Source organism: Gobius niger, assembly GCF_951799975.1.
Source record: "Gobius niger genome assembly, chromosome: 15".
Classification (NCBI taxonomy): Eukaryota; Metazoa; Chordata; class Actinopteri; order Gobiiformes; family Gobiidae; genus Gobius; species Gobius niger.
The window spans coordinates 12,772,762-12,795,426 of NC_136866.1; the positions used below are offsets into that span (position 1 = coordinate 12,772,762).

A 22,665-nucleotide genomic window follows, 5' to 3' on the forward strand; every position below is an offset into this window, starting at 1 on the left:
TAAAGGGATTGTCTGCAAGAACATTAGATTATAGAATGATCTCAATGCTATTCACACTCGCACTGACTTTTATGCCGGATGATTTATAATATAACTGAAACAGACAATTTGTTCAAAACTCCACTCTGTATTTACCTACAGGCAAGCTGATTTAGTCAAAGAGTTATTTTAAATTCTACATTATAACAGTGAGTGTGTGAACATGCACTGGAGTATCCAGGTTATTAATGGGGATTTTAAGTTCCCTGGTTTTGTCTGGTTCATGTAAACACAGAATCCTGGTTTCAGTTTCCTGGATAAGCCGATTTCTAATAACCTGGATGGTTATTAAAAACCACGATAATCCCACAGTTTCCAGAATACTGTGCCATGTAAACACAGCATCCTGTTTTTTCACTACGTACTGATCATGTGCGAACCTTTGAAACAGAGATGACAGGAGAAAAAGCTTTCCTACAGCCATTTTATCTGGGACCTGGGCTTTTAAATCTTTGTATCCTCAACAAAACATTGAAGTAACCTTAAAAAACTGTCAGTCGCTGAAGCTGGGAAAGAACTCTACTGTTATGAGTGCTTCTTTGGATAGTTCTTGTCCCTGTACGAGAGAAATGTCAGAAAATGCCATGTGTTAGCAACATTGCTAAAGTATTTAGCTCTTTACCATATTTGTCTTTTTTTTTATAAGAACGAAAATAACTTAAATTACACACTGAAGAAGAAAAAGATTGAATGAATATACTAATTTATTCAACTTTGTGATAATCAACAAAGCAAACATAGACTTAAACTAACTCTGTACATTAAAAAACACAATAAAACTTGCATGTGCCATGTTAATAAATAAACACACGCTACGGGGCAAAGACACGGACATAAATACAGCTGAAATTGACACCGAACGCTGGGTTTAAAGCTCTAGATTGAGGAATCAAGATGTAAAAACGCACTGTAGAGGAGCGGCTCGCTGCTAAATGCTAGCATTAGCGTCTGACATTGCGTAGCAGAAAGTTAACGGCTTGGGTTTGCTTCACTGACAGTGACAAGAGTCAACTGTGCAAAAGTGCTTAGAACCGTGATAAAACGATCCAACAAAAATGACAGATCGTGAGCTCTGGAGATCGTACGACGGTCTAATATCGTCATATCGCCCAGCCCGAGCTCCGCCCCTCTCTGGAGCCTAATCATCCAGGATACTGTAGCTGCTCATGTAAACAGGGATATGAGTGTTCTGGTTTCTCAGACGCATGTAAACATCATGTCCAGGATACTGTCATAATATTCAGATTACTCAAACGCATGTAAACACACTCAGTACAACAAAACAGTCCAACAAACACCAACAGCAGGAGCGACCGCTGCATAAAACACGCTCTCATACCTGCAAACTTCACAATCACTGCAATATGACGTGTTCTCAGTTGTACAGAAGATACTGCATGCTGTTGTAGCAAGCATGACGACTCTAAAACGTCTAAAAAAGAAACTTTAAAATCTTGCAAAACCCTGCAATGAGTCATTAGGAAAGTAGGTGTTGGTTTATGTAGAACAGCCAAAAATCCATAACTCCCAGTCAGATTTAGAGTTGATTTCAAAATTCTTCTCTTTACTTTTAAAAGTCTGAATGGCCTCGCCCCCACCTATCTGTCTGACCTGATTCAGCCTTACGCTCCCTCTCGTGCTCTCAGGTCAGCGGATCAGCTGCAACTGGTTGTCCCAAAAACCAAGCGCAAACTTCGGGGAGATCGGGCCTTCTCTGTTGCTGGCCCACGGCTGTGGAACCAGCTGCCATTAGAGATTAGACAGGCCCAGTCCCTTCCTGTTTTTAAATCTCTCCTAAAAACTCACCTTTTTTCTCTGGCTTTTAATGCAAATTGAGATTGCTGCTGTTGTTGTACTTCTTACCTCATATTTTTTACTGTAAATATATGTATCTGTTTCTGTGTGCGGCACTTTGGCCAACTGTACAGTTTTTAAAGTGCTTTATAAATAAAGTTGGTATGGTATGGTATGGTATAACGGTTTCTGAAGAAAACTAACTTGTTCCAAAGGTCAAGAGGTCAAGTCCACTCCACTTAGTTTCCCTCGTTCTTAAGGCGCCCGTCGGCTATTTTAGAATTTGTTAAAATGGGCCTTGCTCCAAAACAAAGGCAGCAGCGGCAGCAGCTTTTAAAGACAGATTAGGAGTAATCTGGGGCATGTGCGCTACAGCGAGGGAGTCTGTGGGCGGAGAACAGTGTGTCCTGCTAATTCTGGACATTTTCTCGGCTTCCTGAGTCCGGCTTCTTTACCGCGAGGAGCATGTGGGACAAGGTTGGGAAACAATGCAAAGATTTGGAATTGGGTGCAAACAGTATGAAACCCAAAAACTAAGCAGAACTCTTCCCGGCGATTGTTGAGAAAAGCACTGAAATTGTTTGATGAGATTAGAGATTACAAACATGTTCAGGAGCATTCAAATGTGAGGGAGAACATAATAAGAACTGTTAAACTAACACATATCAAGATTTTAAAAGTGGATTGGTTTAAAGAGAAATTTCACAACATGTTGCACTATACAATCAACTTTTTCTAGTAACTTGCCCTGCAGATTAAAGGCACACTGTGTAACATCTTAGACTATACAGTACTTTTGTCAGCATTACGAAACATGCTCCTAATGACCAGCTGCAGATTTTTTTAATTTTTGCATTTGTTAATCATAGAATGAAAATGGACCCAAACCTAAATGCCATATTTGGCTGCCTTTTGGCAACATCTTCTTGGAGACATCCCTGCTCCCAGTAAAGTCAGAGTCAGGTCTTAGGAGAGAGTGAGCCGCTCACAACAAAGGCAACATTTGCTTTCTCTTGTATTTTTCAACTATGAAAATATATGTATTAAAATAAATGCTTGTATTTATACAGTTTACTGGGTGTAGTGTTACGCGGTGTGGCTTTAAAGAACTGTTCAGATCCATGAACTATCGGCCCGATATATCCTAGGGCTGCTCGATTATAGAAAAAATAATAATCACGATTATTTTAGTAATAATTGAAATCACGATTATTTGTTGCCGTAAAAAAAAATCTTTATTTTATTTATTAATTTTTATTATTATTTAAAAAAACAACTATGGACTACATTTTCTTTGGACAATAAAAGCATTTTTTTTTTTTTATATGCTCACGTTTCTAAACTAATCCTATAGGGTTACCTGCCCCCTGCTGGCCAGCCCTCACACCTGTCCAACAGAGCCGCGCGGCCTGATGACATGATCACACAGCCCTAATGTTTTTATGTCAGACCAAAGCCTGAGCCTTTAGCTCGTGAAATGCGAAGGGAACAGAAACAATCATCTCAGCAGCATGAAGTAATAAGAGTTTGTTTGAGCTCCGTTGAGATCTGCTCCTGAAGAAGAGTTTAAGACTTTTCTACTAAACAAAACCAGGGCCTGAGCAAAGGATGTCGAGGCTTCTAAAACAGCTGTTCTCCTTTCAGCACAAGGTGAGCAATTAACAGTAGCGTTATCTCAAGAGTTAGGTATAAAAAATAGTAGTACGATATTATTTACAGTCCTGTCACGCTGCGCTAGTATTTCAGCCGATCAGACCAAAAGTAATAGAGGCTTCCTGTTTCTTGCATTGGAAAGAGGGAAGTCAGGGCTTTTGAACGAGGGGAACATCGCAAAGAAAATTGGTTAGCTACAAGTTTGACTTAAGTTAGTTAGTTTCACTGTATGCTGTATGTCATTTTGAAGCACAGAACCTTTAAAGGAACAGGCCACAGTATTTACATACTGAGATATGTTCTTACCTGGGCTTAGACGAGTTGATGCGTACCTGTCTGGTCTTTGTGCGTCAACTCGTCTAAGCTCAGGTAAGAACATATCACAGTATGGAAAAACGCTGGCCTGTTCGTTTAAACTCCGCAATTGTATTTTTGATCGGCGTGCAAAATGTCGCGGCTAGCAACAGTATGCTAATGCTAACGGCAGCATGCTAATGATAGTAGCAATATATCAAAGCTGATGATTGAATTATCTAAAGTGACATGATCAAATCGGCCTCTGCTGGAGTGGCCAAGACTGTATGTTTTTTTTGACAGGATTAAAGGCCAGACATTTGGAGAAATATTAGTCAAAACTATCAGCTGAGCATATCGACATCGGCCAATAAAAATCCCCCAAAATCAGCATTGGCCTTTGTAAAACCTTATCGGTCGACCTCCCATAGAGACCTTGTGCAGTGAGTTATTTAATTCAGTATAAGGACCACAAGACAGTGTTAACTCTACTGTACGCTTGAGGAAACCCTGTTTTTTGGGGGGCCGAATTCAGTGAAAATGAGTTGTCAAACGCGGGCGCTGATAAACGAGCGCTGCTGACGTGTGCGGAGCATGATGCGATTCCTGAAAGGTCCGCGAGAGACCGAGGTAAACAGCGTCTGACTGACTGCCAAAAGAATCTGGCCTCAATCTCTTTCGGCGGGCGCGCAGAGAAGAAGGTGTGAATAATTAAAGCTCGGGCGCATCGCAATCTCCACGCTCGGCTTTCAACTTTCTCCCCGGTTTTCTATACATGCCGCAGCCTCAATGCATCAAAAAGCGGCCGCTGTAGTGTTCGGCGCACAATGGGCTAATGTGTTCCAGATTAATACGGCAGGAGCCAACAGGGCTGCGACAGAGCCACGGCGGTTTGTCGTCTCCAACAGAAAAGGGACAAATGATAACAGCTGCTTCTGCCGCAGAGAGGAGCGAGGGGGGGGGGGGAGTTTAAACGACTGTACGTACGCCGGCTGCTAAATAGGTGGCCAAATAATTGCTTGTGAGAAAGCGCAAAGTCAATCGATATTTATATTCCGCATGTCCTCTGTCGATCTGTCTTGGCGTCGCGGGGTTTCGGCAGACGGGCACGCTTGTGATTTCGAAGCGAAGTGGCCGCACAGTGTGAGGAACAAAAGTTGTCTTGAATACTGTGATAACTGTACGATTGCATCATTCATGGAATTGGGACAAAGCGAGGCCAAAAGACTGTTATAATGGGAGGAATTTAACCTCTTAACGCCCACCTGAACCGAGCACAGTGACCCAAATCTAAAAAAGCTTCTTGAAAAAAGGCATCAAAATGGCAACGAAAACGAGGATGAAATCGCAAAACAAATGTGTGACAAAAGAGCAACAAAAGATCGACAAAAACGTGTCCGAAAAACGTCAATAATACAACAAATGACAAAAATTTTACGATCAGTTTTGTCGGTCTTAGCTTCCATATGGGGCGTTACGCTGTTGGTCTTTGAGATTTGGGCAAAGCCGAACAGAAGAAAGTGCGCTCAGTTAAGGTCGGGGGTTAAGGAGTTAAGAAATATCAATCATATTTTGGCACATTGTTCACCATGCACTTTTATTCGAGGCTGTGTTGGCTGATATCAGATGGAAAACCTCGTTGATAGGATACGCATGCGAGCGTCACGTGACTTCTGAAGGGATCCTTTCTGTCTCCATTATGTTTCCCTCTGAGTGAGTCGCATTGTCAAAAATAAATAGCTTAAGATTCCATGGCAGGCAGTGAGTTACTGTTGGACAGTCATGAGCATCATGTGAAAAACATTGTGTCAGGAGCAAAGAATTCACTGGAGCTTGTTAGCTTGTCTTGAAGCTAACAACACGAAATACAAATGTTAAAGGAACAGGCCACCGTCTTTCCAAACTGAGATATGTTCTTACCTGAGCTTAGACGAGTTGATGCGTACCTGTCCGGTCTTTGTGCGTGCCCTCAGTCCCGCAAAACGCTGAAGGTGAGTGTTGGCGAGGCTGTTTAGTCAGTGAATTTGTGAATGTGAAGTGCCATGAAGCAGCATAGAGTCGAAAACTCCAGCAATAATATAAATCTTTATGGACTGGAGACACATTGATGGGGTCTTAGTATTTTGGAAAGTAAACAAACATAGACCTACAGCAGTTCATTGTGTATGTTGTGTTATCGGTATGTGTATGGGTGGTCGACGCATCAGTGAGTATTTTGGTCATAGCGCCCATAACCCATAAATACAGTTATTCATTTATTTTGCATCACTTTACTAAAATATTAACTAATAACTAGTGTATTTTATACTGATTTTCGGGCATAATGATCGCATCAAATCAAATAAAAATTTCCTGGGGGGGGTCTCCCTCCTTAAGTCCAAGGCCACTGCTTGCCTAACTCAAAAAGTCACCGCACGCCACTGTTTCATAGTTAAGTTGTTAGTTCTGATATAAAAAGTCCTCCTCAAAAGACTTTTCCTGACTTCCTATCAGTAACTCACTGTCAGGGATGTTTTCTTGAACTATTCGTTTTTTTGTGCAAGACATCACTAATCCTTATTGGGAATCAGATCACACTTGGGAGTCACGTGTCATTTGCGTGCACAGAGCCTATTGCAATAACGATAAGTTTGCCTAACGCTGAGGACAAAGCTCAGTAGACAAAGTCACCTGAGATTTGCAATATCACCCTAACTGTTGATTCAAAATCGTTGTCATTTGAACATTTTCATTGAGTTCACCTTTCACTCCGTCTTGATTCCTGTTTATTTTCTCACCTGTTGCATCGACGCGCATGTTCCCTAGACTGAAATGAGCCGCGCACTTTTTTTCTTTTCACCCCTTTTATCTGCGCCCCAAACAAAAATATTTCTATTACACCTGCTGAAGGCGCGTTAAGAACAGCGCGCTAAGCCTTTGAGTCGAGGCGAACACTGTAGCTTACTCTTCTCTGAGATGCGGATCACAAAGCGGCCTGATCGATAACCGCAGTCAAAATAACTGCTGCGTATTGATGCTTATCCTCGGCGCCGCGCTTTGAAGACTTCACACTCTCCGCACTCTCCGAAAGCCGGGCCACACTCCACTGCTCCGGACCCGACCCGGCAGCACCGCCGCCGCTGGGACCGAGCGAAGGAGAAACAGCCAGCTCCCGTTCGCCCAGGGGAAGGGAAGGGGAGGCAGGAGACGGAGGGAGGGGGGGGTCACTGAAGCAAAGCTATTCAGGGGGATTTAGGAGCTCGTCTGCCAGCAATAAAAGGCTGAAACAGGATACTTGGTGAGATTAATTACCTCGATAGGCCACGATAATGCCATTTAAATGGGGAAAGTAATTAAAGTGCACCTTCCATGAAAATTATTCATTGCTGACGGATTGGGTGACAGGCAAATCACGACGCATTTACAGAAAGCTACAGGTTAAGTGCTTTGAGACCGCTTCCACCGCGCCGCTGTTGGATCGTCCGCCGCTGCCCAGATCCTGGTCTTGGAGGGGGGGCGTGGAGAGGGGTGGGGCAGTTCAGGGGGGCTGGAAGGGGGCCGAGAAGGTGGGGAGAGGTATAGAAGGTAGCTAGGTAACGCTAAACCGCGGCCACAAAGAAGGATCCGCTTAACTGGAAAGTGACACTGGGGCTCGGGAAGAGGTGGGGACGAATCAATCGCTCCTTTCTGTTGGCGGCCACCCAAGGCAGAGTGGGGCGCCGGCGGTGTTGGCTTCTCAAAAGCCGAGACAACGTGTCAATGAAGCGCCTTTATGGATTAGCGCACACGGTAAACTTCGACGGCTGACGTGGAGGACGACTTCTCAGAGCGCGGTGCCGATCCGTGTCAAGTTTAGCACGAGCAGGGATCGGCAAAGTCTGACTCATTTCTCCGAAGGAACCAACTTCTTTTGATGAGGGTCTTAAATTATTAGAGAGTATTGCTGTAAAGAGCTTGGTTTGGACTATAATAGCTTCAAAGAGGAAACTGCCAGGTCTCAAAGAGTCTCAAAGCCAGGTCCAACTGACTGAAGGACGGCTTCATCCACCAGACTGTGTGGAACTCTCTCCAAATAGTCCTTACAGTCTTTGAACTGTCTTCACCAGTATATTTCTTGCCATTTCCCCAAAGTTATCTATATTATCGCTGTATGGGTAAAGCTGTCTGACCGCTTGCTTTTTTCCCGAGGTGGTCTCTGGACTCGCAGCCCGGACATAAACAAAGATGCTTCTCTGGTCATTGGTGCGAATCCAGACGTTTTGGCCCCGGGGCTCAGAGGCGCACTCTGATTCTCAAAAACACCAATATTTGCCTCTCACGCGAAACAGAAGGGCCGAGGCTTTCACTTCAAAGGTCCGCCGCTTAGCTCGCATTCCTGACTCCCTCCGCGGGTTCCGGCAGAAGGGACCGGTCAGTTGTCCGTTCGTGAATGTTCGAGAAGGGTTTGAGGATTGTCAGGAAGACGTACGGCTTCCATTTTTCTCGCCGCGTAAAACCGAAATGCAGATGAGTTTCTTTTGAAAATTTGGAATCAGATTGCGAGGATCCTTTCAGCCCGATCCATAAGGGCTGAAAGATAAAGAGCAGAACCGTTCTGCATGAGAGTTTAAAGGCGTGATGTAAAGCGGTGAAACAAGCGTCTGACTGACTGTGACTTCCCCTGTCTGTCTGATCGGCGCCGCCCCCACGCACCCAGGGGACGCCATTTGCAGGAATCGCTCGTATTTAAGGCTTATGTCGGAAAACGCAGCGGGATCCGTCAAAAGAGGCAGCTCTGATTGTCAACATGAGAAAATGCTTTTGCATCTCTAACAAGGCTTATGTAGGAGGCGATGTCGCTATGTTGAGCATTAGGGACAATATGTATGAACCGGCATGAGAAAAGTTAAAACATGTCGGAAAGTACATGTTATTTAAGTTACTGCGTCTGTCAGCTTGAATTGTTCGGGAAATTCCTCGCTAACTTGGAGTATCAGACGCGATTACGCACGAGTCACTCACAATCTGTTGGTTATTTGGGTTCAAATCCCAACAGAAAAGCATTCTGGGAACGCACACATTACTACGAAGCACTTTTTGATCTCTATTGAGCCCAAATTAACACATCACGGGATCTTTTCGTCAGTTCACAGTAGCGCGCGTTCACAGTATGAGGCAACAGTGGCGTGTCTTGCCAACTTGACACAATGGTATTTAGCAATTCCAGTAGTGGGTATTGAGCTTCCAGTCTTTGAGATGCTGCGTTTGATGGATGTCTGAGCCAATGTGAGACAAGCACTCACTCCACGGTGAAGAGCCAGGCCACCGCATGATCGCAGGATTGAGAGAAACACAATTCCAATTCCCAGCATGTGCTTTAACTTCTTAAAGGAATAGGCCACCGTTTTTACATACTGAGATATGCTCTTACCTCACTTTAGCCGAGTTAATATATCCCCGTCTGGTCTTTGTCCGTGCGCTCTGCCAGGCAAACGGAGCACATACGCAGCCTCTCCCACATGTCATATAGCTCCAAAAAAGCTCACGATAGAAGCTACCAAGCTCTGCCACGTGTTCCCTATTTAAATAAAGTTACGTGAAGTGTTTTCATGCGAAGTATATTTACACAGAAATGTAGCATGTCGATTTTATAAGCAAATAAAAAGGGGGACTATATTGTGAGGCATAATGATACGAGGAGCAAAACGTCCGTGCAGTAACTCCTAAAGACTTCCCCCGCTCACTTCCGTCAATAACCTTTGCTAAGCTTGGTAGCTTCTATCGTGAGCTTTTTTGGAGCTATGTGACATGTGGGAGAGGCTGCGTATGTGCTCCGTTTGCCTGGCAGAGCGCACGGACAAAGACCAGACGGGGATATATTAACACGTCTAAAGTGAGGTAAGAGCATATCTCAGTATGTAAAAACGGTGGCCTATTCCTTTAACCCCCACCTGAACGCAGCACATTTTCTCCAGTTTGTCATTACTCAAAACGATAAACGTCTGGGAAAAAGGCGACAAAAAAACGAGACAAAAACAAGGAAAGCGCAACAACAAAAACAGCTACAAAAAATTGACAAAAATATGAGGAAAAAAATGACAAAAAAGTGAGGAAAAATGACAAAAAAAAGTAATGGAAAAGGGGGCAAAAATATGACAAAAATGAAAAAAAAAAAGATAAAAAAGCAATAGAAAAAATGACCAAAAAAAGTGATAAAAATGTGATGGATAAAGTGGAAAAAATGTGACAAAAAAAGCTAGCGAAAAATGCCGAAAAAGTTGTAAAAATGCGCTATAAAAATTACAACATGGCAACAAAGCAAGGAAAAAGATCAGTTTTGTTGGTCTTAGCTTTCAAATGAGGTGCTACTCTGACCTATAGCTCTCCAGTCAAGAAACTTTTCGATTTGGGCAATGCACTCGGTTGAGGTGGGAGTTAAGAGGTTAAATATGTGGTGGAATTGAAAACAAAGCTGATTGAATTGAATTTACAGAGCCGCTGCTGCATCAATCACATCGAAAGTCCCCCCAAAACATCCATCATAACAAGTTGCTGTTTTCAATCCCAGTTACGTAAAATGGTTGCGAACTGTGGAATTCTGAAGGTGACGCGACTTCCTCTGCAAAACCTGCCAGCACCGCACTTTCAAACTCTACAAACGCATTCTGAAAGGCATACGATTTTTCTATCCCTTCTCAAATGCTAGAGCGCTTTCAGAGTGCGCTTCGCAAACTGACACTTGTCATAACCATTGCTATAAACCCGACCCAAACCATACAGCCACGTCTTTTATTATTTCCTTCCCTGCGCGGCAATAACGTGGAGGACCGTCGCTCTAAATGCCTCTGTTTGGACTAACATTATTGAGCGCCGCATTCAATAAGTGGAAGAATGTCTGTATCAGATGTTTTCGTTGGCTTGTCCTGACATTCCCGGCATTCCGGCTCCTCCTCGCCACAGTCTAAATAAATAATGCGCCGCCGCTGTCACAGTCCTATAACCTGGCTCTCCGCCGTGTCCTTTGCTCCACCGTACATCTTTGTTCTATTGTGAACATGAGGACAAAGTGCAACCTTCTCAAATGTACCCAAAGTACGCATCCCGACTTTTCAAACCGAAATGAAGCTCAGAGCGAACTTTTTAAACACACTTATGAACTGCTTCATCACCTCATGCATTTTACAACATGTTTGCGGGGATCTACACCTCAGGGTTGGCAGGTTTGATAAATATTAAGACCCCATGAGACGTGTTAACTTGTCCTCAGCCTTTGTGATTTGCTAAGCGCAACCCTTCAAATTGAATTTTTCAATAATTATTCAGGCCATATCAAGGCGAGCTTCGCGGGTCTCTCTTCCGTGCCCCCTCGGCTGCATCTGCAGACTCCGGAATAAAACACAACGCTATGAATTTTGGGGCTTGTTTATTCCCGGACTGAAGCTGTTGAGCTGTTTGGAAACTGACTCGATGTGTAAACACACTTACAACACAACATGAGACATCAGTTATTATGGGAGATAAGTACGCTGGATTATGAAGGAGAGATGCCAGGCAGCTGCTTCTCTTTTTTTGAAAACTCACACCGACTCAAACCTACAGAGCAACGATGTCCCCGGTTTTGTTTTCTCCAACATCAGACACTCACTGGTACATTTTTCAAACTGAAAGGTTCGGCAAACTCGTGAAATTTTAAACACCTGTCTGTCTGCCACAACAATAACAACCGACTGCAGTTTTCCCCTAAATCCAACGTACGAAACAAGGTACAGCTAGCCACGAAGCCAAAACAAGGGGCAAAGACGCAATTTATAATGATAAGGTTGCACTTTAGATTACAGTCTGCGAGTTCCATGTGTTGGTTGAGGGAACAAGAACGGTTTAAATGTTCAAAGACTTCAACTACACATTACAATAAAACATCCTTTCTTCTGAAGTTAAAAGTCATCAAAACATTCTGGCACAGGTTTAGCAGTTCATAAAAAATAACGGTATGAGTCCAGCCTGCTGCTAAGAGATCATTAGTTACTGATGACACCTCTTGGGGGCGAGAGGAAACGTCCTCTGCACTAACATAACCCAATAGAGATCCCAGCGTGAGTGCTTTTCCTACAATTTCACACTAATGACTTCTGGATGTGCTGATATCTCACCAAAATCACTCAAACTCTTTTATTATGTCCACTGTCCCTGACGTCATGGCGCGCGAACCGCCTCAGCCTCTGACCGCCGGACTCGGTGACTCCGTCCTCCGCGGCTCGCATTGGACGTAACGCGACGCTCCGCTGCTTTGTAATTGGACCTTCCTAAAACAATTTCAGAGCCGGCCGCTCATTAGAGAGGGCCTGCATTATTAAAGCTTTTATGGCTCATCATTCAGAATTGATTAACCTTTTGGTGGCAAACCGCCGAAGCCCCCGAAGCACTCAGAGAAACCTTAAAAAGCAGCAGCGGCGGCCTCTCCATCTCCATCTCCTTCCCCCTCCTCTCCCCTGCCCTCCCCATCCTTTTCGGAGAGCCCGGGTAATGAGCGAGTGCGAGGGGCTGTGGGAGCGCGGGAGCAGCCTGTGAATGCAGATGGTGATCCGTGTGATGAGGAATTCACACCTCCACTAATTACACCAAAGGAAGTGTCTGAGTGAGGCGGGAGCAGCGCAGTGCCCGCCGCTTATTGTTCCAGAAATCTAATTACCTCTCAGCTATGTCTAAATGAGTCTAAGTACAGGCTTCAGGCGAGGACTACCAGACCAGAGACCGGAGCATGGGAACGGAAGAGGAATCAAACAATAACGGACCCGCGGCAAGGACCGAACGAGCCAAGAGCACCAGACACTCTTCATCAAACTGTGTTTCGTTTGTTCTACAGCGGCACCTCCTCTAGTTTGGCTTTTCCCAAACAGGTAACAGCGTTCAACACGGGATACTTGTAAAAATGTTCAAATACAGATGGGGTATTATGTTTTATGCAGGTTTTTTTTTTTAACAATGTCATCTTTATCACTATCTTACACTTCGTTGGTTAGAAAATGCAATATTGATCTTACGCTGAATGCATTGTTCGATGCTTTTGTGAACCCTATAAACAAATAAATTCATAGGGTGGGGTGAGAAAGTCGTCTACAAACCGCTGAACCACATCTACTTTGTATCCGCTTCCGAATCGAAAGGTTTGTCTTTTTTATTACAAGTGGAAAAAGAGACGATATTAAAACCTCGGAGCCTAATGGCTAAATGCACAGTATCAGCTAAAAAAAAAACGTGTTAATGCTGTTCTCTGTTGTGTTGAAAGGTCAAAGGTCATCTCGTCTCAGGAACTCGTCAAAATGATCTCCCAGTTTCCCAGTGGAAAGTACGAGAAGAGGTGGCGCTCATGTGCAATTTTCTACTCGGCAAGTTGGTATTTATTCAGGCGGCATAAAACAGCTGAAACATAATATCCAGTCGTTTCACTTCCTGGTTAACTAAGCTCCTCCCACTTCGCTGCGCAGCTGTTTTTTACTCTGCGATAAGAGGATTCAGCTTAGCAAGAGATCGAGATGATTTTGCATCAACTGAATGCCGCTCCTTTGATCATTATTGTTTCTATATTGAGAAAAAGAACCATTGGTGTAATTCACATATCTAAGTATGTATTGAAACAGGTTATTCAATAGTCTCTAAATATACCAAAAAGACATACTCATACAGTGCATTTGAACTGAGCGTCGACAAACTTCAATCCATTTACACAATACACATTCTGATCCGGTTTCTGTATGCGCGAGCCTGAACAGATGGAGAGGGTGACACCGTCTAAAGAGCTGCTAACCCCCCCCCCCCGGCATTTCATTACAACCGTCTCAGAGTCACACCACTGTATCAAAACAAAGCTCAAAAAGACTTGGCGTTTATCAGAACTCATCGCAACAAGTAAAAAAAAAAAACGTGACTTGTGCCATAACTGTGACTAACCGTAAATGTCCAACAGTTCTGACCTGAGCCAAAGTAGCGCAGGATAAAAGGTCGTTTTGGATTAGTTTATTGGTCAGCACGTTTCTTTGGTCCGTGGCCGAAAAAGCGCTGGACAGATTCAAGCCGTTTTCTCTGTCAAGGACCACTCTATACATCATTCTGCGCTCTGCCTGACATACTGTCTTCCACCGCAGTTCGGAGCACAACCACGAGAGGTTTTGTGCTGCACTAAGCAGAAAAAAAAAGAGAGAGAAAGCTACTGTGGGACTTTTCTAACTCTGGAAAGAAAAAGTATTGTTTTTTTAAAAACTATAGGAACTGACTGTTTCTGAGAGCAGCAACTTCAGTCGTTCAGTCTCTCGATATAGTTCATTATCTTGCATTCTTAACCTGGCCGTCCTTTTGGTAAATATTTTAAATGCTCTGTGAGGTGCTGAACGTTTGGGCACTAGTTTGAGGTTAATAATCTCAAACACACCTTTTTTTTACTATTTTACCCTTTGTTGGTTAGAAAATGCAAAGGAAATTTAAAACAGCTGAAACAAAATATACAGTAGTGTCACATCTAGGGATTCTGGAAAAAAAACTATATCAGGTATCGGCTACAAATATCTGACACTGAACCGATACCAGTTTTGGCTCTCAACGCCTTAAAAACACAAGTGAATATACAGACGGCATCTCGTCATAGAAGGGGGCGTGGCTTCACCAAGGGGGAAAATAGAATACAATTTTTCACTCTTTTTAGATATTTTCTGGTGGAATATGAACTTATTTGTCACACATAAATAAAGTAAAGTCTAAATCAGGCTCATATGGATATTTTCCCACAGCAGATTGTTCAGTAGAAGTGAAATAACGGCAGGTGTCGCTAGCGCTAGCTAACCGTTGCTACCGATGCTAACATAAATAATAATAATCAAGTTAGCAGTTTGTTAGTAGTAGTTTTTATGGGCTCTTGAACGACTTTGCTCCTCTCCATGTCTTTGTATCTTTATTTAGTACAAAACTATATCATAATTCAGCATTTGTTAAAGTCGTTTTTGAATAATTAAAGAAAGTTAACTTTTTTCTCCAAATTGTTTTCTCCCTTAACTGTTTTCAAACGTGACCATATATGGGCGAATCCAGAGATGCCGTCTGAGTTAGTTTTAACCTTCTATTTCGGATCACAGCGCAAAATGCCACGGCTAGCAACAGCATGCTAAAGCTCGCGGGAGCATGCTATTGCTAGCAGCAACTAATCAAGGCTTGGTCAGAAACTATGATAGAAATACCTAATGTGGCCTAATAAAATAAAATCGGAACGCTGTCAAACAATCACTGATCTAACACATTTATATTGCACGAGTTGTAATGACCAGATCACTTTATGCAAGTTGTATTAATATAAAATAGCCTGTCCCAAAGATAGTGTCAAAAATCCAGTGAACCTTGTGAAATGTTTTCCATTATTTTTTTCATAGATATATTGATACATAAATGATCTGTGACATCATGAAAAGACTTTATTGACACTGGAGATAAGAGGACCATTCTCTTTTCACTCTGAGAAAGACACTTTTAAGAAGGCCTTTTGGTATCGGTTAATATCGGATATCGGCAGACACTTAAACCCCCAGTATCATTATCAGTGTCAGAAGCAAAAAAAGCTGGATCTCCCCATAAGCCCCTCACACCCTCCCCTATCTAAAAACTCTAAAAATTAGACATTTTCAAAATTACACCCCTTAAATATTGCATAAACAACTTTATTGGTTTGTTTTTTCATCAAAATGTGTCAAAAGAAGACTTTCAAAATATTAAATCAGGACTAAAACAAGGCTGAAATGGAACATTAATGAGGAAAATCCAAACTAAAACGGAACTTCTGCATATTTTTAAGTTACTGTATGATTTTATGCTGTTATAGCGATATAGTGTGGCTTTCTCAATGGGAAACGGTGTCTGTATCAGTAATTAGGAACAATCTAACATGTGATATAGAAGAAAACGGTCTCTAATTCCTCTAATTGACAGAGAAGATATTAAACTTTCAGGCCCATTAATTGGAGAGATATTAACACCTGACCCATTTACTCATTAGCATTTTGACACTATTCAATTCCACCAAATCCTGAATGTCCTCCACCTCAATTTGAAACTATAGGGGCTTTTCAAAATGTTGCAACATCACACGCACGCAACCTATCGTAACCGAGTGTAAGCGGGAATTTGAAGTCCCCAAAGTATGGCGGGGAAACGGCGTGTTTGTATAATACCAATTTGCTTTGCGTCTGAGGTCACGGAATCCTTGTGCGCAGAACAGAGCGTTTCGTGGATGCTCGAGCGTGAAAGAGCAATCGTGTTAGATGGATCCATACAAATAATGAATAAAAAAGCAATAGGGGGGGTGGGGGATTGTCATTGCGCATTACGGCATTTTAATTACAGCCGATTTGCTTCCGACCTAGATGCAAATATTCCAGAGGCACTTAGGATTCCCGTGGGAGCCGATGTAGCGTCACAGCCCCTAGATAATGGTGTTTGTTACTTTAGCGCAGATGTATGTGATGTAGCAGTGCAGTGCGCGGCGGAAAGATACGCAAGATGAAAGCTGTTCCAGTCGATTCATAATAGACTGTGCAGCGATCCTCAGGCAAAAAGTCATATATGTTTTTTTATCTTACTCAATACACCAAGAAAAGAAGCTACAACAGAGCTTCATAAAACAACCATTCTAGAGGCCTTTTCCCACCATGTTTTGAACAACAGCATTGAGATAAACGATAAGAAAATAAGCAATTTAAGAGGTGATTAAAATCTTCTCTCATCGGATAATTTTGGGAGAATGCTAATACCAGCATTTACGATCTAACAGCCTTCGAAAAGTTGGTTTACTATATTGAAATGTGTTGCTCTAGTCTACACCATCACATTTTCAAGAGATCCATTTCTGGCAACAGTAAAAGAATGTCATCTACATTGATACAATATTGACCAGTCACCATCTAAAATACATGGACACTTAAAGACGCTTTACATTGCATTATTCACCATACTCAGTGGAGGTAACCTACTATTGCAGCCACAGCTGCCCTTGGGTAGCGAGGCAACCGGTCTGCGCCATAGGCCCCTCCGACAACCACCAACCACTCACTCACTCACTACATTTGCCAGGCTTCCTGGTGTTACCAAACGGTCTCCCCTCCAAGTACCGACCAGGCCCTTCCCTGCTCCTGAGATCTGACGGGATCAGGCATAGCAAAGGCGGTATGGCCAAAATGTGACTCCGGGACAGCGAACCGAGATTGAGGGGCCTTTATGCTCATTCACACCTTGCACACCTTGGAAGCTGGACTGTAAATGACACTGTCCACCTCTACCGGTAGGAAAATGCCGCCAAAACACATCGCATCATGTGACCACCCTGAGAAAGATTGCAGGAAGTGAGCAGTCAACATTGCCAGTTAAGGAAACACTCTCAAACCACTTTAGAACCATAGGATAACTGACTTGTCTTTCGCTACACTTGTGATGTCAGCAGCAATCACAACAGCAACACCCCAAACGTATAGAAAAGAGTAGTCGCTCCTATACCTGCTTGCCCGGTGGCGATGCTAACCGCGGCGAACAGCCTCTGCGTCCGGCTAAGGTCCGACACTCCGTTGACCGCCTCCACCTCCAGCGTGTAGTTAGCGTGCGCCAGGAGGTCCGTGATGCCGACGTACGTATCCACCAGGCCGGACTGGGCGGGAGAGTAGCCCACGTTGGGTCCACAGGCCACGCACTCCTCGGGCTCCCAGCTGCAGCGGCGGCAGATGACCCGGTACGTGACGTCGTTCCTGCCGCCCGTGTCGGCCGGCGGGTTCCACTCCAGGCTCACCGTGGTCTGGTTGATGTTGTAGACCAGGTTCTGCGGCGCCGATGGAGGTCCTGTGAAAACATTGCATAGGCATGTTAAATGATCTTGCGTCGTGATCCTACAATGAAAGCAAAATCAAATGTGTTGGAAGCTCTCAGCAAAATGTGACCAGTATCTTTTGTTGGATTTCACGGACACAAATATAATTCACAGTGTTGCCAATGTGTTTAAAGACTCCATACCGACTTTTGAAAGAAAACCCATTTCACCAATTGATGAGTTTCAGTCTTTCAGTCAGACTTCTTTCCATTTTCAGCACATTTGACCTTTCAAAACACTGCTTTACCAAAAAAAAAAAAAGTAGCCGTTAGCTGGTATTGTTTCAATAAACTTCCACAAGGTCCAAATATTCAGGGTTGCATTCATTTTTCAGCAAGATCTTGTACTGGCGATGGGAGATCTGGACTCTGGAGTCATGGACAGGATGTATTAACATTCTAGAAAATGACCATGCTAAATCTTAAACGGGGGACAGTGGCCAATGTTTATTCACAACTGAAGCCCTAAATGAGACGTGCTGTTGTTGGAATCTACTGTAGTAATACTAGCCCTTAAAGTGATAGTCTGTAAGTTTGCAAAGTGAGGAGAGATAGAGTAAAAAGTAAAGAATCCCTCTTTAACCAGGAAGCCCTTCTTAGTTTGCAAAATGAGAAGAACAGGAACAGAATTTTCAAAAGTAAACAATCAAGCTCCCTCCCCTCCCTCCTGATTGGACCTGACAGGCCGCTTCACAGGAAAAGCTCGTCTCATTGGTCAACACGGCAGGATGCTAGACTCTGATTAGTTGCTGAGATCTGGGAAGGAGGGACTTTACAAAAATAACATTTATTTATTTATTATTACACTTAACATCAAAGCTCAAGACCAGGAGGTCGATTTTGCACCTTTTATAAAAATTTGAAAACATTTAGACTTCCACACAATCACGTTAAAGCTGCATTAGGCAACTTTTAATATGGGAAAATATTGATATTTGTGTGTACTTGACCTTGTAATGACCCTGCAGCTGAATGGATGGTCAACATGGCACCATTACTTTCAATCACGGCGGTCTCTACAGCTCTCAGGATCAGCTGTTTTGTAGGTTTTCTGGTGAGAGCCTCGATTGGCAGTGAAAATCTCCAAACAATTGATCCTGGAGCGTCCCAGTGACCACCATGATGGAAAGTAAAGACGCCATGCTGACCACTCATGCCGCCGCTGGGTCACTACAAGCAAATATCAACTTTTTTCTCCACATAAAAAAAGTTGTATAATGCACCTTTAAGCGACAACGTTTTAGCAAAATTGAAAACACAAAATGTGCCAAGAAAAAAAACTTAACTCTAACTTCCTCCTGTAGTTTAAAGAGAAAAAAACAACAACAACAACAGAAGGAACAAATCTTCCCCTGTTGCCAGAGTGAAGAGGAAACAATTCCAAATCAAGCTAAAAACAATGGTAGATACAGGTTAAACTGTGCAGGGAAGAGAGTTTGACGATGTCCACCGTCAGAACAGTGCAGGCATCAGGACTTTAATCATGTGTATTAGATCAATTGACAGCTACAGCCTATGGGATACGAAATAAAAATCACGTTTGATGCAGTAGAGCAGGGGCACCCAGGGAGGTCCTGTCGGAGGTGGACACAGAGAGGAAGTGGGAATTACATAAGCAGTGCCAGGGAAAGTGACAGCCAAGAGTGCGCGCTGACTGGATCTGCGCTTTCACTGTTCTCCCGGTATAAAAAAAAAAAAAAGAAAAAAAAAAAGGAAAAGAAAAGGGGAACACTATGGGACAAGCCAGCTCCAGCCTCGAGCCAAACACTGACACTCAATTATAATAAGACTCAGGTCCGCCGAGGAAAAAAAAAAAAAAAAGAAAGGAAAAAAAAAAAATGCAGGTAGGTACATGGGGAAGAGAAGCCGGAGCTGGCAGGTAGCAAGGTCAGAGGGACTGGAGAATGGGCAGCTTTTCAAAGCGACAATGTCAGACCACGACACGGGTTTTACAGCAGGAAACAAAGGCAGCGCCCCAAAGGTGGATGGAGGACGCGGAAATATTTACTCACTTAGGATTTCAGATTACATACAGCTATAAGGTAAGGACGCTTTCATTTGGGGATAAACATATCTGTCAGTATTTCCCATAAAATGTCATCGAATCCATTCAATTCATTATAACGTACTTAGAAGTATGCGCCATCTGTTCCCCAAATGAGCTACATTATTTATTTTACCGCTAGTCCCGTTTAGGTGCGCCATCATTTATACCGTATATACTATAATCAAACATGAGCGGTGAAAACAAACTTCTGGCCCAGCGAGAACGCAACTTTTACGACGAACAAAAGAGAATAAAAAGTGCCAAGTTTCATTCTGCGTAATTATGATGGTTATTAACAAAAGTGTATAGCTGAACAGGGAGCGATAAATCATCATTGCCGGCACGCTCATTAAAAACAATGCTAACGCGATTAATCATTATGACATACAGTCAAAGAGTTACGTTACCGTCGTATTTGCAGACAATCCGCAGACCCGCGCCAAATGAAACATCAGCAACAGCTCCGACAGTGCAAGGCCAGAGGCGGGTACAGCACTTCTATTCAGAATGTGCGTCCGTACAAGCGCCAAGTGTTGTTATCATTCGGGCTGTGTATGGAGCTAAAAGCCTTCAGTTCTAATAGCAGTGTTTACAGAGGCTTCAGCCAAGCCACGAGTGCCGCCGCTGGTCACAGTGAGCAGACACAACATCTGATTAATGAGGACTCGCAGGTCAGCGCGGGGAACGCTTATCCACGCTCGCTTAAAGTCTCACTGGCACCTCAGTCCTTTAGATAGAAGTGCGAGACAGGTAAGTTACAGACTGTTAATAGGAAAGGTCCACACGTTTAAGCCTGAACGTTGATATATCTATGCATTGATCCAAAATCTCCGAGTTGAAAACCACCAAAATTTGCAGACAGGCATAATTGTGGAATTATATGTAAGGTAAAAGTAAGAAAATGAGAGGCAGATTTGACAGTAAAAGTGTCTCTTAGCATTTATTTAAGAAAAAGGCTTCTCGGTGGGTTACGGCACTTTTTCTGAAACTAAACTGAGTATTATGTAACGTTGGAACTACACTGTCTCACAGGTAAGTTCAAGATTTTAACCTCCGCTGGTAAGTCTGGATTATATATAAGTGTGAGTCTAAATGAAAGCAGCAAACAAAAATACAAACCAAAGTGAATAAGGGAGGAACATGGGTTGAAATGACGCCACCTCTTTATTTGTGTAAGTCTGACTGTCACGGTTGCAGGAAAACTTGAACCAAATAACGGATATTAAAACTAAGTATGGGAATAAAGGCTGCACAATGTATTGCAAAAGATATCGTATCGCGATGTTAGGTGATGCTACAATATCCGTATCGCAAGAAGCCACAGTATATCGCTACAGCGCTAAAACCTGACTGAGATTGACACTTTTTTTTTTCAAACTCAGCCAAAAACAATTTATTGTACTTATAAATGTGTAAAAGTTCAGCTTTAATTCAACATTTACAAACTTGGTTCAATTATCGTCTTGTTTTGGTCCTGATGCAGTGTTTTTTTTAAGTCCTTTGACGCAATATCACAATAATATGAGTTTGCTAGTGTGAGGCTAGCCCCACTGCTTTCTATCTGTTTTACTGCTTTTCTGGTGCATGGTTTTATACCAGACTCTATGTTAGCTGTGTTATTGGTTCCAGTCATTAAAAACAAAACTGGGAAGCTTGGCTGTTCGGATAACTACAGACCAATAGCCTTGTCTAGTAGGGTGTCCAAAATTATTGAAACTGTCCTTTTAGACTGGATTTTAAAATGAGATCTACAGATAACCCATTTGGATTTAAGACCAGATTAGGCACTGACTGATATGTGTGTATATGCTCTTAAAGAAACTATTGCTAAATATAGAAGACAAAATTCATCTGTTTTTATGTGCTTTTTGGATGTTTTTGACAGGGTAAATCATAGAAAACTATTCTTGAAGTTATCTCACAAAGGTGTACCCAGTTATGTTGTGCTTTTTTTTTTTTTTTTAGCATACTGGAGCTCACAGCAAACTGTGCAAATTAAATTGCATCTGGCCCTTTTAAAGTGAGCAATGGGGTCACACAGGAGGGTGTTCTGTCCCCAGTGTTTTTTAACCTGTATTTAGATGAACTAAACTCAGAGCCTGTAACACTGGCTGTGTCTCTGGAAGTATTGTTCTGAATCATCTTTTGTATGCAGACGATTTAGTCCAAACACAGCTGGTTTACAGCAGCTCCTCAATATCTGCTCTACCTATGGTCTGGAACATGACATTAAGTACAATAGTCTGAAGAGTATGGTTATGAGCAGTAAAACCAAGGAAGACAAGAACATGACTTTTCCGAACTTTTATTTGTGTAATGATGTTTTGCATGTTGTCAGCAAAGTCAAGTACCTCGGGCACATCATCACTGATGATGATGTCTGATGATGATGATGTCTATAGACAATGCAGAATGTTGTTTGCCCAGGCTTTGGCGCGTAAGTTTGGCTGTTGTACAGAGAGAGTAACGCTGACATTATTTAAAGCGTACTGTACTCCCTTGTACACGGCTCATCTCTGGACTCATTATAAAAAAGCCAGCATGCGCAGGCTGCAGGTGACCTATAATGATGCTTTGCGTGTGCTTTTGAAGAAGCCGAGATAGACAAGCGCCACAGAAATGTTTGTCAATGTCAGAGTGAACACATTACAGGCCGTCCTACGAGCTTTGATGTACAGCTTTATGTGTAGACTGAACATAATAGTGTCCCTCACAAATATAATAAGTGCGGCATGTTATCAATCTGACTTGTGGAGACATTGGCATGATCGTCTTGATAAAATGCCATCTTAATTGTTTGTCTTGTCTTTTTTTTTTTTTTTTAATGGACTACGAGTCCGGAATAAAGTTGAATTGAATATTGCACATCCGTATCGCATATCGTGAGTTACTTCAGTATCGTCCAGCACTAATGGGAATGCATGGTAACTTAGATGACTTATCAAAACAAACCATCTGACTATGTTTAGCTGCTTAGACGGATATCATAA

General features: G+C 42.8%; 1 protein-coding gene across 4 annotated transcripts in view; it reads right to left on the reverse strand.

Moving 5' to 3' along the window:
- Nucleotides 1-22,665, reverse strand: part of epha7 (eph receptor A7) — a 146,887-nt gene that overhangs the window by 66,600 nt on the left and 57,622 nt on the right. For all 4 annotated transcript variants that reach the window (XM_079571747.1, XM_079571745.1, XM_079571746.1 and 1 more), the window contains exon 5: nucleotides 17,266-17,601. In XM_079571747.1, coding sequence (XP_079427873.1) covers nucleotides 17,266-17,601 — 336 coding nt within the window. The remainder of the gene's footprint in view (nucleotides 1-17,265; nucleotides 17,602-22,665) is intronic.